Consider the following 14390-nt stretch of genomic DNA (forward strand, 5'->3'; position numbering starts at 1 on the left):
TTTCTGCATTGTTGGATCTCGAAACAAGCATTTCGCTGCACACGCAAAACTGTGTACGCGACCAATAAACGTTTTTGATTTGATTTGCACTCTACTGTCTCAGACAGACCGCACCCTTGTCGCCCTCTCACATACGGAAGAGTGAACTTTTTCCTGTGCAGCAGTCAGCTACTTTCTGAGCGCAACCCCCTATCCTTTCGGTATGCAGACGGCTCGGAATGGCTACTGACGCCAGCACGCTTGAGGAGCTCCATAGCGAGCTCACCTGTCCAGTGTGCCTCGAGCTCTTCCGTGAGCCGGTGATCCTCGAGTGCGGACACCACTTCTGTCGCGTGTGCATTACGCAGTGCTGGGAGGCCAAGTGCGATGAACACCCGACCTGCCCGAAGTGCCGAAAGTCATGCGCTCCGAAGCTGCGCCCCAACTCGCTTCTGTGTAACGTCGTGGACAGCGTGAGGAGAGCTCGAGCCATGGATGGGAAACCCGGGGACCAGGAGAGCTCACAGGAGGATACTGAAGAACGGCAACAGGGGGGCATTATGCCCTGCTCCGGGTTTAGTTTCACCGATTTTTCTCAGCGCCTCGAGTCAGACCTGTGCGAGGAGCACGAGGAGAAGTTGAAGCTATTCTGTGAGGATGATCAGCTTGCGATCTGCCTGGTGTGCGGGATGTCCCGAGACCACAAGACGCACAATGTCATCCCCATCAACGAGGCGTTCGAGAACTACAAGGTAACACTTTCAGAACACTATTCTGTATTTATGTATCTACCTATGTAGGTGTTTGGAATACATATAAGTTAGCCGGGTTCCTACATCAATGTCACAGGGACCTGACGTATTGGAATGGATAAATTGTGGCAGAACCTGTCCACAAATCTCAAACTGAGCAAAGTTCACAAAGTTACTATTCAGTAAGATATTTGAATAAGTCTTGTAAGATAAATGTGGACCCAAGATAATTGAGTCTTTATTATTAATGCTGGAGTGCGAGACATAAGCAGACACTCAAGTCAGTGTTGATGTAGCCTATACTTGGAGCTCGAGAGGAATTCGGCTTGCTGGTGTCAGGCCTTCCTTCCCAGACATATTTAACCTTTTATATTTGCTTTGGATATTTGGTGGCATACCTCAGTCACCACACTGTTTTCACAAATCTTACCCATCTACATTGTAACTTTCGGGGGGTTCATTTGGGTAACTTGTTAAAATGAAGCCAGTTGGTTGGAAAGGCCCTCTGGTCATATGAGTCACATTAAGCTTGTTGTCAGACTACAAAGGATCCAAAACAGTACATCTTAAATTGACATGGGTGTAATTCAATGAATCTCTGTATAACGGAAAAAACTTTATCAGTTCAACTCACATAACTTCAAGCTGTGTGTGTGTGTGTGTGTGTGTGTGTGTGTGTGTGTGTGTGTGTGTGTGTGTGTGTGTGTGTGTGCGGGTGTGTGTGTGTGTGTGTGTGTGTGCGGGTGTGTGTGTGTGTGTGTGTGTGTGTGTGTGTGTGTGTGTGTGTGTGTGTGTGTGTGTGTGTGTGCGGGTGTGTGTGTGTGTGTGTGTGTGTGCGGGTGTGTGTGTGTGTGTGTGTGTGCGGGTGTGTGTGCGTGTGTGTGTGTGTGTGTGTGTGTGTGGTGTGTGTGTGTGTGTGTGTGTGTGTGTGTGTGTGCGGGTGTGTGTGTGTGTGTGTGTGTGTGTGTGTGTGTGTGTGTGTGTGTGTGTGTGTGTGTGTGTGTGTGTGACCTGTTTTTCTTCTTCCTCTTCTGCAGGACAAGCTGTCCATAGCCCTGGAGAGAGTAATGATCCAGACTGAACAGGCTTCTCTCTATCAGGTCCAGACCAACAACAAGATCATGCTCATCAAGGTATACTGACAGACTGTGTGTGTGTGTGTGTGTGTGCGGGTTTGTGTGCGGGTGTGTGTGTGTGTGTGTGTGTGTGTGCGGGTGTGTGTGTGTGTGTGCGTGTGCGTGTGTGTGTGCATGCTGTCAGCGAGAGGCTTCTCGTTTACAGTGCCCATCATCCCTGAAACATTTCTAGTGGCCAGTCAACAGTCCAGTGCATTGTCTCACCCAGGCACATTCAAATGAGTTTAATTATACAGGGTTTGTCAATGTGATTATGTTGTTACAGGTGTAACGTCATTGGACTGTTGTGAGTGTTTTTAATGCACAATGACACTGAGATTAGGACTCTGATTTCGGGATTACCCATTCTTTCTCTCAGGCACAGTGCACACACACACACACACACATTATCACACCCCTAATGTAAACACACACAGAATTACGTAAAATACATGCCTTAGTTAGTACTGATAAGATCAATGATAAAAGGTAGGATTGTCCCAGGCCTCTCCCCCTCTGTTCTGACACAGGCTTCACCTCACAAGGCTTTGTGAGGTGAATATGAAATGTTCGGGCTCTACAGTGTGTGCGTGCGAGGTAGATACCGAATGTGTACGATGTCGGTGGAGGCCTGCGTTTAAGATGAGCACAGCACAGACACCGGGACCCCATTAAGGAGGCATGCCCTGTGTGTCTGTGCCTGTCACACGCTGAAACACTTTCTCTCCTCCAATCACTTGTTCTTTCACTTCCCTCTGTCTCTCTGTGGGGAACAGGAAGTGGGTATGAGCAAGGATGTGTGTCAACGATCTAGCGACCACGTGACCGATGTGGCAAATGTTTGTGTGCGTTACTGTGTGTCTGCATGTTGCTGTGTGTGTGTGTGTGTCTTCTATTCAACGGAGATGGTTAGGTGTTCATGTGACAAGTGACCGTTTCTGAGAACTTGAGATTTGAATCATGAGATTTGAATCATGAGATTTGAATCATGAGATTTGAATCAATGTGTTTATCTCCTGCCTCCATTATCACTGAATGTGCTGTTGCCGTGTGTCTGTCTCATTGTGTCTCGTGATGTCTTTGTTTTTTGCATTGTTTTATATCACTGCTGTCGCCGTCTTTTGACAGCCTGTCATTGTAAATAAGAATTTCTTCTTAATTGACTTATTTGTATCCTTTAAAGTTGAAATAAAATAAAAACAAGCTTGTGTTCGCTCCCAGAGCTAACCCCTTGACTAAAGCTCAGTGGGCTAACACAGTCTCTAAAGATGGATTCCGACCCAGTCTGTAAAGTTTCTATTTTTCTCTGTCCTTCCCTACGTTAGGAGCATGCTGGGGACATAGAGGAGCAGGTGAGTGCAGAGTTTGGACGCCTGAGGGAGTTCCTTCTCCAGGAGGAGGAGAGAGTGAAGGAGAGACTGCAGCGGGAGAAGGAAAAGAGGCTCAACCAATTGGAGGAGGTCGTCAAACACACAACAGAGCAAATTGGCCAGTTAGAGCAAACTGCCGACCAGCTCCGCGTCAAACTCCGAGAGAATGAGAACCCAGCACAACTCCGGGTGAGATGAGAGAGGAGAGGAGGGAGGGAGGGAGGGGAAAGGAGTGGAGAGAGGGGGAAAGAGAAAGGGACTGTAATGGATAGAGGGAAAAAAGGGAGAAAATATAGATTGTAGAGGAGGAAGGGAGAGGGTTTAAGGGTGGGGGGGGGGTAAAGAAATAGAGGGAGAGTGAAAACAAAAACAGAAAGGGTTGAAGAAAAATTCATAATAAAGTAGAGGGTTTTTGAGGAGATGAGTGTGTGGATTTCTCAGCAGGGCCTCATCGTTGTTATTCTTTCTTTCAGGGAATCAAGGATTTTATCGGAGGGTAAGTAAAAGAATCCATGGTTCTTATCTGATGCTACAGTTCATAGAGCTGTGCAATATCCACATGACTTCACATGATTAAAAAAATCATGTGAAAAAAGTCCCTCGCACTTTTTCAATATTATTTATTCATACTGTAAGGCAGTGGTCGCCAACCGGACGATCTTCAAGGCATTCCTAGTCGATCACCAAACATTTTTAAGGAAAAGCCAATGATAAAGGCTTGCGATCCTTTTTTAAAATATTTGTGTTGCGCTGTTGGCAGTAGGTGCACTTGATTCAGAAGCCCTGCGCACCGGGTAGGCAAAGTGTTCCCATTCTGAACCATTTAATTTGTCTGAAAAGACAAACTTGCCAGACCGGGAGATCTGTGGCTAAATTGAGTACGGCTACTGCGTTGGCCAATCGGATAGCGAGAACGTCCATGACCCCGTCCACAGCAAAGTTTGATACTAGCCTACATAAGATTCAATAACTTTTAAAACCATGACCAGAGAGAGACTGTCAAAGAATACAGCAAATTAATGAGTGAGTTCATGTAAACAACAATATTCAGCACTGTCAACACTGGTTTTATTCAACACTATTACAAAACATAAAACACGCTTTTCCGTACTTCCTCTTGCGCTGCAGCTGCAATGAATGAGTAGCCAAGTGAAGACCTATTGATAGCCCTGCATTTTTATTATTATTAGCAGCTCGTCTGTCTATTTTAACATCTAGGAATATTTCACATTCTCTGTTGTTAGGAACAACATGAATTTGTGCATGATTGAGGCAGATGCGGTGCGACTCGAGTTTCACCATCAGGTGGATGACGGTGTCCCCTCTCTGGTCAGTCGCACCGGTGGAAAGGAAGGAGAGAGCAGGGACCGGGAGAGGCGGACTCTCTGCTGCTCTCTCCCTCCCTCCGCTGGGACTAAGGCTGTGTTCAAAACAATTGGGCGCTCGAAAATCTCAGACTTCAGTGCGTTCAAGACAACTGGGAACTCTGGAAAAAAAAACTCCCTCTCTCTTCCTCCGTCTCTCTCTCTCAGAGCGGAGGTTATGTTTGAGCGACCCCCGGAGGTGTGTGTGGATCTGCCGGAGGGGGAGTTCCTGGGACCACTGCAGTACCGCACCTGGAGGAGGATGAACGCTGTCCTTCAGCCAGGTACAACCACAGCAAAATTGAGTTAGACCACACCGGACCACGTATGGTCGACACTTGACTCCATTAGACCACAGCTCTCACATATCTGACAACATTCCACCACAGGATCCATCTGATTGCATTCTATCAAGCCTGACTGTCACCTGACAGTATCCAACCACACCAGTATGTTGACCGCATACAGCCTGTCCTTTCTATCGTATTTCAATTCCTCTGTCTCTTCCCCAGGTGTGACAGCGGTGACTCTAAACCCAGACACCGCCTACCCCAGGCTGTGGGTGTCCACGTGCTGCACCCAGGTCAGTGTCGGGGACATCCAGCCCAACCTGCCCAACAACCCTGAGCGCTTCACGCGCTACAACATTGTCCTAGGAAGCCAGGCCCTCACCTCAGGGCAACACTACTGGGTGGTTGAGGTGGGCACCAAGACGGCCTGGGGGCTGGGGGTGGCGGCCGCCTCGGTCAACAGGAAGGATGAGATTAGCCTGTGTCCCGACGACGGCTTCTGGACCCTGGTGTTAAGAGAGGGGCGGGGAGGGAGCGAGTACGAGGCCTGCACCAACCACGAGGAGAGCCTGTTGCACCCCCCTCGACCCCCCAGGAGGGTAGGGGTGTACCTTGACTACGGGAGGGGTGTGGTGGCGTTTTACGACGCAGGGGATATGAGTCACCTGTTCACGTTCTCCGACGCCACGTTCACAGAGCCGGTGTTCCCCTACTTCAACCCCTGGCCAATCATCAAAGGGAGAAACCGTGACCCTCTTATTATTATTAGCCCGGACCTGGAGGTATGAGAGACCTGTTAAGAACTGTCAGAGAACACTGAGAACCAAAGACAAGAAAGTAGAACAATGTAGAGAACCTGTGAGAGAAACTGCAATGTCATCATCCTATTCACTAATGTGCTAACACTTGACTATTGTTCACGGTTTTGTCATTTATGAACATTTCCTGTAAATATGTTTCCATGGAATATATGGGTGTTTTGTGTTTAAAGAGAGCACATGCCAGAGGACTCTGAAGGAAGCAACATGGAAAAACTAATTGAAAAGCACCTTAAACATGACATTCTTTTCCTTACAAATGGACATGGCCAAAGATTGAAATTACAATTTCGTACTATATTTATATAAAGTGTATATATAGTAAGATGACAGTGTTTTACAGTGTATTTTACATTTTAATAACGGGAGTATATACATCGGCAAATCAGATCACGCCTCCATTCTGCTCCTCCCCACCTATATGCAGAAACTTAAGCAAGAAGCACCTGTGGTAAGGTCTGTTGGTGTGACCAATCAGAATCTATGCTTCAAGATTGTTTTGATCACGCAGACTGGAAAATGTTCCCAGTCGCCTTTGAGAATAGTATCGACGTATACACTTCGGTGACTAGATTCATCAGGAAGTGCATTAAGGATGTTGTTCCCACTGTGACGACTAGAACTTATCCAAACCAAAACCGCAGATAGATGGCAGCATTCGCGCAAAACTGAAGGCGCGAACCACCGCATTTAACCACGACAAGGTGACTGGGTACATGGACGTCTATAAAGAGACCAGCTATGGTCGCAATTCAACAGCTCAAAGATGAGATGATAATCACAAATTATAAAGGGAAAGCCAGCCACGCCGCGGACACGACACCTCGCTTTCGGACTAGCTAAACACCTTCGCCCGCTTCCAGGAAAACAACATCGAGCCACCGACGCAGGCCCTTGACGCTCACGGGGACTGTGTGCTCTCGTTCTCCGTGGCCGATGTGTGTAAGACATTTAAGCGTTGCCGGCCAAGGTTGCCGGCCCAGACGGCATCCCAAGCCGTGTCCTCATAGCATGTGCAGACAAACTGGCTGGAGTGTTTACAGACATTACATCTCTCCATATTCCAGTCTGTTGTCCCCACTCTCTTCAAGATGTCCACCCTTGTTCCTGTACCCAAGAAAGCGAAGGTAACTGAACTAATTAAATGACTTGTCGCCCCGTAGCACTCACTTCTGTCATTGTGAAATGCTTTGAGAGGCTAGGTAAGGATCATATCACCTTACCCGGCACCCTAGATCCACTACAATTCGCATACCGCCCCAACAGATCGACGGACGACGCAATTGCCATTACACTGCATACAGCCCTGGACAAGAGAAATACCCATGTAAGAAGGCTGTTCATCGACTACAGCTCAGCCTTCAACACCATAATGCCCGCCAAGCTCATCACTAAGCTCAGAGACCTGGAGCAACTGGATCCTAGACTTCCTACAGCACCAGGTGTCACAGGAAGGCCAAGAAGATCATCAAGAACCTCAGCCACCTGAGCCACGGCCTGTTCACCCCGCTACCGTCTAGAAGGTGGAGACTGTACAGGCAGATTAAAGCTGGGACCGAGAGACTGATAAACAGCTTTTATCTCCAGGCCATCAGACTGTTAAACAGTCACCATTAGCCTTAGTCACTGTTCTTGCCAGGTACCACCCAGTACTCCACCCTGCACCTTAGAGACGGCTGCCCTATGTATATAGAGTCATTCAACACTGGTCACTTTAATGATGTTTACAAACTGTTTTACCCACTTTATATGTATATACTGTATTCTAGTCATGGCTCATCCAATATAAATACTGCTGTACACACCTTTTCTATTCATATACTGTCCATACTGTCTATACACACCATTATATACAGTATAATGGTGTGTATAGACACACCAGGCCCACCCATAGCTGCTCCCCTGCCCAGTCATGTGAAATCCATAGATTAGGGCCTAATGAATTTATTTTTAATTGACTGATTTCCTTATATGAACTGTAACTCAGCAAACATTTTGAAATTGTTGCATGTTGTGTTTTATATTTTTGTTCAGCATACATATAAAGTGGGTTAAACCGTTTGTAAACATTATTAAAGTGACCAGTGCTCAATGACTCTATGTACATAGGGCAGTAGTCTCTAAGGTGCAGGGTAGAGTACCGGGTGGTAGCCAGCTAGTAACAGTGTCTTAGGTTCATGGCAGGGCCCTGGGCCGGAGGCTGGCTAGTGATGACTGACAACGTCTAGGAGCGAGTAACAGGGTGACTGTGTCTGTCGGCGTCATCTTGTGTCATCGATAATAAAAATGCGTCGCATTACCTCCACAATGTAGTCGTTCTACAGATCGATCGCACAAATTGTTGTTCGGGAACATGCAGATATTGAACTGTCTGGCTGCCGTTGGAACTTGACTCTGGTGCATTAAGACTGTTGTTCTCTTTCAGTCCACTGGAGGGCGTTCAAACCGTGTCCACCCTATACTTCATTCTCACGCTGGTGACCACAAAGGAGAATGAGCTTTAAAAGGTTAAGAGCTGCACTTAAGAAATCATTGATTAAAATCCATAATCCCTGATCAATTATTTTGGGTAGAACTAACAGGTCAGAAAGGGGTTCAGATTAGTGCAGAGGGTCAAGGCGGGGCTGAGTTACTGAGAGAGGACCACCTGATCATGTGTGTCTCTGTGTGTACTGTGTGTGTGAGCAGGAACAGGTGAGTGTGGTGTGTATTAGCGGGAAGTGTGTGTTGTGTGTTAGGATTATAACCCAGACATTGTTTCAGCCTTCTATCTCTGACACTTTAAGCTTGATACGCGAGGAGCTACCAGCCTATACCACAGTACGATATGAAAAAAGAAGAAATCTGTTAAATACTTTCCATATTTGGTGCTGGACATGTATACGCTTGTGTATTACATCATTTATACATGTGGTATTACAAGTCTATTACAACATAACACAGGCTATATACCCCTGTCTGTGTTTTCAAACATTGCTGCACGAGGGCGATGTGCACAAGTTGGTATCAGAACAAGTGGAAGTTCTTATGGATTATAATAGAATTTTAAGGCTTATTTGAATGTCATGCTTAATGTTTGTGTCATCATTGTAAATCAACTGCATAATACTTAAAAACACTTCAAATCCAACCAGCCAAATGGCTCTTGGCTAGCTTTTGCTACAGCCTATATCAATTAGAGTTAGCATTCTAGCTAACAACTGTTGCATCCAAAAAAGTTATTTTGCAAAGATCACAACCGAATATAATCTTAGCGACCGTTCAAGCGAGAATCAAAACATAATTGTAAGCGTAAGAGAACCCTAAACATGTATTTTGTTTAGAAGTAATAAAAACATAAATCTAGACTGTTGAATGGGCGCAGATGGCGATGACTTTCTCTCTGTCGCCAAGAGTCGCGCACATAAACTCAGCAAAAAAATAAACGTCCTCTCACTGTCAACTGTGTTCATTTTCAGAAAACTTAACATGTGTAAATATTTGTGTGAACATAAGATTCAACAACTGAGACATAAACTGAACAAGTTCCACAGACATGTGACTAACAGAAATGGAATACTGTGTCCCTGAACAAAGGGGGGGTCAAAATCAAAAGTAACAGTCAGTATCTGGTGTGGCCACCAGCTGCAGTGCATCTCCTCCTCATGGACTGCACCAGATTTGCCAGTTCTTGCTGTGAGATGTTACCCCACTCTTCCACCAAGACACCTGCAAGTTCCCGGACATTTCTGGGGGGAATGGCCCTAGCCCTCACTCTCCGATCCAACAGGTCTCAGACGTGCTCAATGGGATTGAGATCCGGGCTCTTCGTTGGCCGTGGCAGAACACTGACATTCCTGTCTTGCAGGAAATCATGCACAGAACGAGCAGTATGGCTGGTGGCATTGTCATGCTGGAGGGTCATGTCAGGATGAACCTGTAGGAAGGGTACCACATGAGGGAGTAGGATGTCTTCACTGTAACCCACAGCGTTGAGATTGCCTGCAATGACAACAAGCTCAGTCCAATGATGCTGTGACACACTGCCCCAGACCGCGATGGACCCTCCACCTCCAAATTGATCCCACTCCAGAGTATAGGCCTCGGTGTAACGCTCATTCTTCGACGATAAACGCGAATCCGACCATCACCCCTGTTGAGACAAAACCGCGACTTGTCAGTGAAGAGCAGTTTTTGCCAGTCCTGTCTGGTCCAGAGACGGTGGGTTTGTGCCCATAGGTGACGTTATTGCCGGTGATGTCTGGTGAGGACCTGCCTTACAACAGGCCTACAAACCCTCAGTCCAGCCTCTCTCAGCCTATTGCGGACAGTCAGCACTGATGGAGGGATTGTGCGTTCCTGGTGTAACTCGGGCAGTTGTTGTTGCCATCCTGTACCTGTCCCGTAGGTGTGATGTTCGGATGTACTGATCCTGTGCAGGTGTTGTTACACGTGATCTGCCACTGCGAGGACAATCAGCTGTCCGTCCTGTCTCCCTGTAGCGCTGTCTTAGGCATCTCACAGTACGCACATTGCAATTTATTGCCCTGGCCACATCTGCAGTCCTCATGCCTCCTTTCAGCATGCCTAAGGCATGTTCATGCAGATGAGCAGGGACCCTGGGCATCTTTCTTTTGGTGTTTTTCAGAGTCAGTTGAAAGGCCTCTAAGTTTTCATAACTGTGACCTTAATTGTCTACCGTCTGTAAGCTGTTAGTGTCTTAACGACCGTTCCACAGGTGCATGTTCATAATTTTTTTATGGTTCATTGAACAAGCATGGGAAACAGTGTTTTAACCCTTTACAACGAAGATCTGTGAAGTTACTTAGTTTTTTATGAATTATCATTGAAAGACAGGGTCTTGAAAAAGGGCCATTTCCTTTTTTGTTGAGTTTATGTGCGTGATGTCAGTGTGTTGTGTACTGGAAAGACTATTGTATCCTCAGAAGGGGCACTAAACTATTATAAATTCCTATTCAGACTAGAAATAAGTTGACTTAACATGGACTTAAGTAAAAAAAAAAACTTAAGTCCTTGACTTAAGTCCATGTTAAGTCTACTTATCTGAGGTCTGAATCGGGCCCATCGTGAGTTCATTGTCTATCCCTTCTTTAATTAACAAACACATGAATTATGAAGGTTCATCTAGTTCCTCTGTCTGTAGTATCTGTAATGAGATATCACTCCGAGGCTAATCTACATGCAGTAACACGAGCCTTCCGTTTTGCATGACTGTTTATCCATCCATCCCTCACCTCCCTCTCTCCTTTCTTCCCTCCATCTCTCATTCTCTGTAAAATCTTGTCATAGGCTTACAGGTAGATCTCTGGGATCAATGAGAGGACTTTGTTTCATGATTGGAAGAATAAACAACCTTGGGTATCATTTCAGAGACATTTCCAGTGTTTAATAAATGTCATTCAGAGCCTCACACCACTAAACCTGGATCCCATAACCATCAGAGAGGCCCAAATCAGGCCCAAATCACCTCACCTCTGGATACTCCTGAACTTGGTCCTGCTACTTGGTCCCCCCCTCCCCCACCACCACCTTGAACTACCTGTCTAACTCTCATAATTATTTTCTCAGGGCCCCTGACACCTTAAACTACTTCCCTCTATTTTAAACCCCCAGTGTCTCTCTGGATGTTTTAACCATAATTGATCTCTTTTCTCCCCCAGTCTGAGTTTGTGCTCCCCCCATCAATAATGAATGACTGCACGAGGGAGAAAGATAGCCTTAAAGTGATTAATGGAAAACTCATTAGGAACTGGAGAAATGTTTGGCAACATACGCTTAGCCTTCGGCTTGCATACTATCACAGATAGTACATACTATCTCTTACAGCCGGAAAGGGGTTAATAATGGCTAAGAAAGGAGGGGTGAATGGAGGGGTCAGAGGTCAAGAAAGCAGTGGGGCCAATAAAATATAATACTTTACAATCTGTTAGGAAATGTTCCATGTGTGATTAAGCATACAGACATGGCAGACACGACTAACATAAAGACATTACATGACAAATAACAAGGCACAGAATTCAGCCCAAAGTACAGTTGAAGTCGGAAGTTTACATACACCTTAGCCAAATACATTTAAACTCCGTTTTTCACAATTCCTGACATTTAATCCTAGTAAAAATTCAGATCACCACACAAAGTTAGGATCACTACTTTATTTTAAGAATGTGAAATGTAGAGAATGATTTATTTCAGCTTTTATTTCTTTCATCACATTCCCAGTTGGTCAGAAGTTTACATACACTCAATTAGTATTTGGTAGCATTGCCTTTAAATTGTTTAACTTGGGTCAAACGTTTCCGGTAGCCATCCACAAGCTTCCCACAATAAGTTAGGTGAATTTTGGCCCATTCCTCCTGACAGAGCTGGTGTAACTGAGTCAGGTTTGTAGGCCTCCTTGCTCGCACACGCTTTTTCAGTTCTGCCCACAAATCTTCAATAGGATTGTGGTCAGCTTTGTGATGGCTACTCTAATACCTTGACTTTGTTGTCCTTAAGCCATTTTGCCACAACTTTGGAAGTATGTTTGGGGTCATTGTCCATTTGGAAGACCCATTTGTGACCAAGCTTTAACTTCCTGACTGATGTCTTGAGATGTTGCTTCAATATATCCACATAATTTTCCATCCTCATGATGTCATCTATATTGTGAAGTGCACCAGTCCCTCCTCCAGCAAAGCACCCACCACAACATGATGCTGCCACCCCCGTGCTTCACGGTTGGGATGGTGTTCTTCGGCTTGCAAGCGTTCCACTTTTTCCTCCAAACATAACGATGGTCATAATAGCCAAACAGTTCTATTTTTGTTTCATCAGACCAGAGAACATTTCTCCAAAAAGTACGATCTTTGTCCCCATGTGCAGTTGCAAACCATTGTCTGGCATTTTATGGCGGTTTTGGAGCAGTGGCTTCTTCCTTGCTGAGAGGCCTTTCAGGTTATGTCGATATAGGACTCGTTTTACTGTGGATATAGATACTTTTGTACCTGTTTCCTCCAGCATCTTCACAAGGTCCTTTGCTGTTGTTCTGGGATTGATTTGCACTTTTCGCACAAAAGTACGTTCATCTCCAGAGCGGTATGACGGCTGCGTGGTCCCAGGGTGTTTATACTTGCGTACTATTGCTTGTACAGATAAATGTGGTACCTTCAGGCGTTTGGAAATTGCTCCCAAGGATGAACCAGACTTGTGGAGGTCTACAATTCTTCTTCTGAGGTCTTGGCTGATTTCTTTTGATTTTCCCATGATGTCAAGCAAAGAGGCACTGAGTTTGAAGGTAGGTGTCACGTCCTGACCATAGTAAGTTGTTATTTTCTATGGTAGAGTAGGTCAGGATGTGATAGGGGGTGTTTGTTCTATGTTTTCTATTTCTATGTTTAGGTTCTAGTTTTTTAATTTCTATGTTGGAATTGTTTGGATTGATCTCTAATTGGAGGCAGCTGATCCTCGTTGCCTCTGATTAGAGATCAAATTTAAGTAGGGGTTTTTCTCTTCCTGTTTGTGGGTGATTATCTTTTGAGTAGTGTGTTTTCCTCTCTGCGTCACGGTTTATTGTTTTTGTATTTTCAAGTATTTGGTGTTTTGCAATGTTTCACAATAAATATAAGTATGTGGAACCACAACCATGCTGTGCGTTGGTCCGATCATTCGAACAGCCGTGACAGTAGGCCTTGAAATACATCCACAGGTACACCTCCAATTGACTCTAATGATGTCAATTAGCCTATCATAAGCTTCTATAGCCATGACATAATTTTCTGGAATTTTCCAAGCTGTTTAAAGGCACAGTCAACTTAGTGTATGTAAACTTCTGACCCACTGGAATTGTGATACAGTGAATTATAAGTGAAATAATCTGTCTGTAAACAATTGTTGGAAAAATTACTTGTGTCATGCACAAAGTAGATGTCCTAACCGACTTGCCAAAACTATAGTTTGTTAACAAGAAATTTGTGGAGTGGTTGAAAAACGAGTTTTAATGACTCCAACCTAAGTGTATGTAAACTTCCAACTTCAAATGTATGTACACTTAGATGTAGGAAATAGAACAAACCATATAAGGCTAGGTTGTATTTTATAGTCCTCATTTAGTGAACTGAAACTGATTGATAGAGAGAGAGAGTGATGCTCACCATTTATCCATTAACTATTTTAGTTGTGCACCTTCACAATCGATCGTATGAGGCTTAAGTCAGTGGAGGCTGGTGGGAGGAGCTAAAGGAGGACAGGCTCATTGTAATGGTTGGAATGGAATACATGGAACGGTATCAAACACTTCAAACACATGGAAACCACGTTTGACTCCGATCCATTCCTTCAAATTTCAGCCTTTACAATGAGCCCGTCCTCCTATAGCTCCTCCCACCAGCCTCCACTGGACTAAGTGCAGTTCTGGAATTGGAATGGGAAGAAGAGTTGGAGAGGAAGAGCAGAGAGGTTATTTATAGATGCTTTTAGCGGAATTACATATCTGTGGAGCCGTCACACATGTCCGTATAAGGACGAGCTTATAGTTACACTTTAGTGTCTACACATGAAACGGAGGCAAGCTGTGTGTGTGTGTGTTTTGAAACACTATACCCTCAGTAGGCAGGATGTGTGTGTGTGTGTGTGTGCGTGTGTGTGTGTGTTTAGTCATGCCTACATGATGTATTTATTCATGCATGCATGTTCATTTTGATGGTGATGTCACTAACTCCTATGCA

At 45.1% G+C, this 14390-nt stretch overlaps 1 protein-coding gene across 1 annotated transcript; it reads left to right on the forward strand.

Annotated features, from left to right (window-relative positions):
* The first annotated feature begins 123 nt into the window (after window positions 1-123).
* On the forward strand, window positions 124-6018 carry LOC115205184 (zinc-binding protein A33). The gene is made up of 6 exons (XM_029770900.1): window positions 124-731; window positions 1769-1864; window positions 3172-3405; window positions 3690-3712; window positions 4749-4864; window positions 5093-6018. The coding sequence occupies exons 1-6, from the start codon at window positions 219-221 to the stop codon at window positions 5656-5658; spliced, it is 1548 nt and encodes a 515-aa protein (XP_029626760.1). The 5' UTR covers window positions 124-218; the 3' UTR covers window positions 5659-6018.
* The last annotated feature ends 8372 nt before the right edge of the window (window positions 6019-14390 follow it).

The sequence above is a fragment of the Salmo trutta genome, chromosome 13 (genome assembly GCF_901001165.1).
Source record: "Salmo trutta chromosome 13, fSalTru1.1, whole genome shotgun sequence".
In the NCBI taxonomy this organism is placed as follows: Eukaryota; Metazoa; Chordata; class Actinopteri; order Salmoniformes; family Salmonidae; genus Salmo; species Salmo trutta.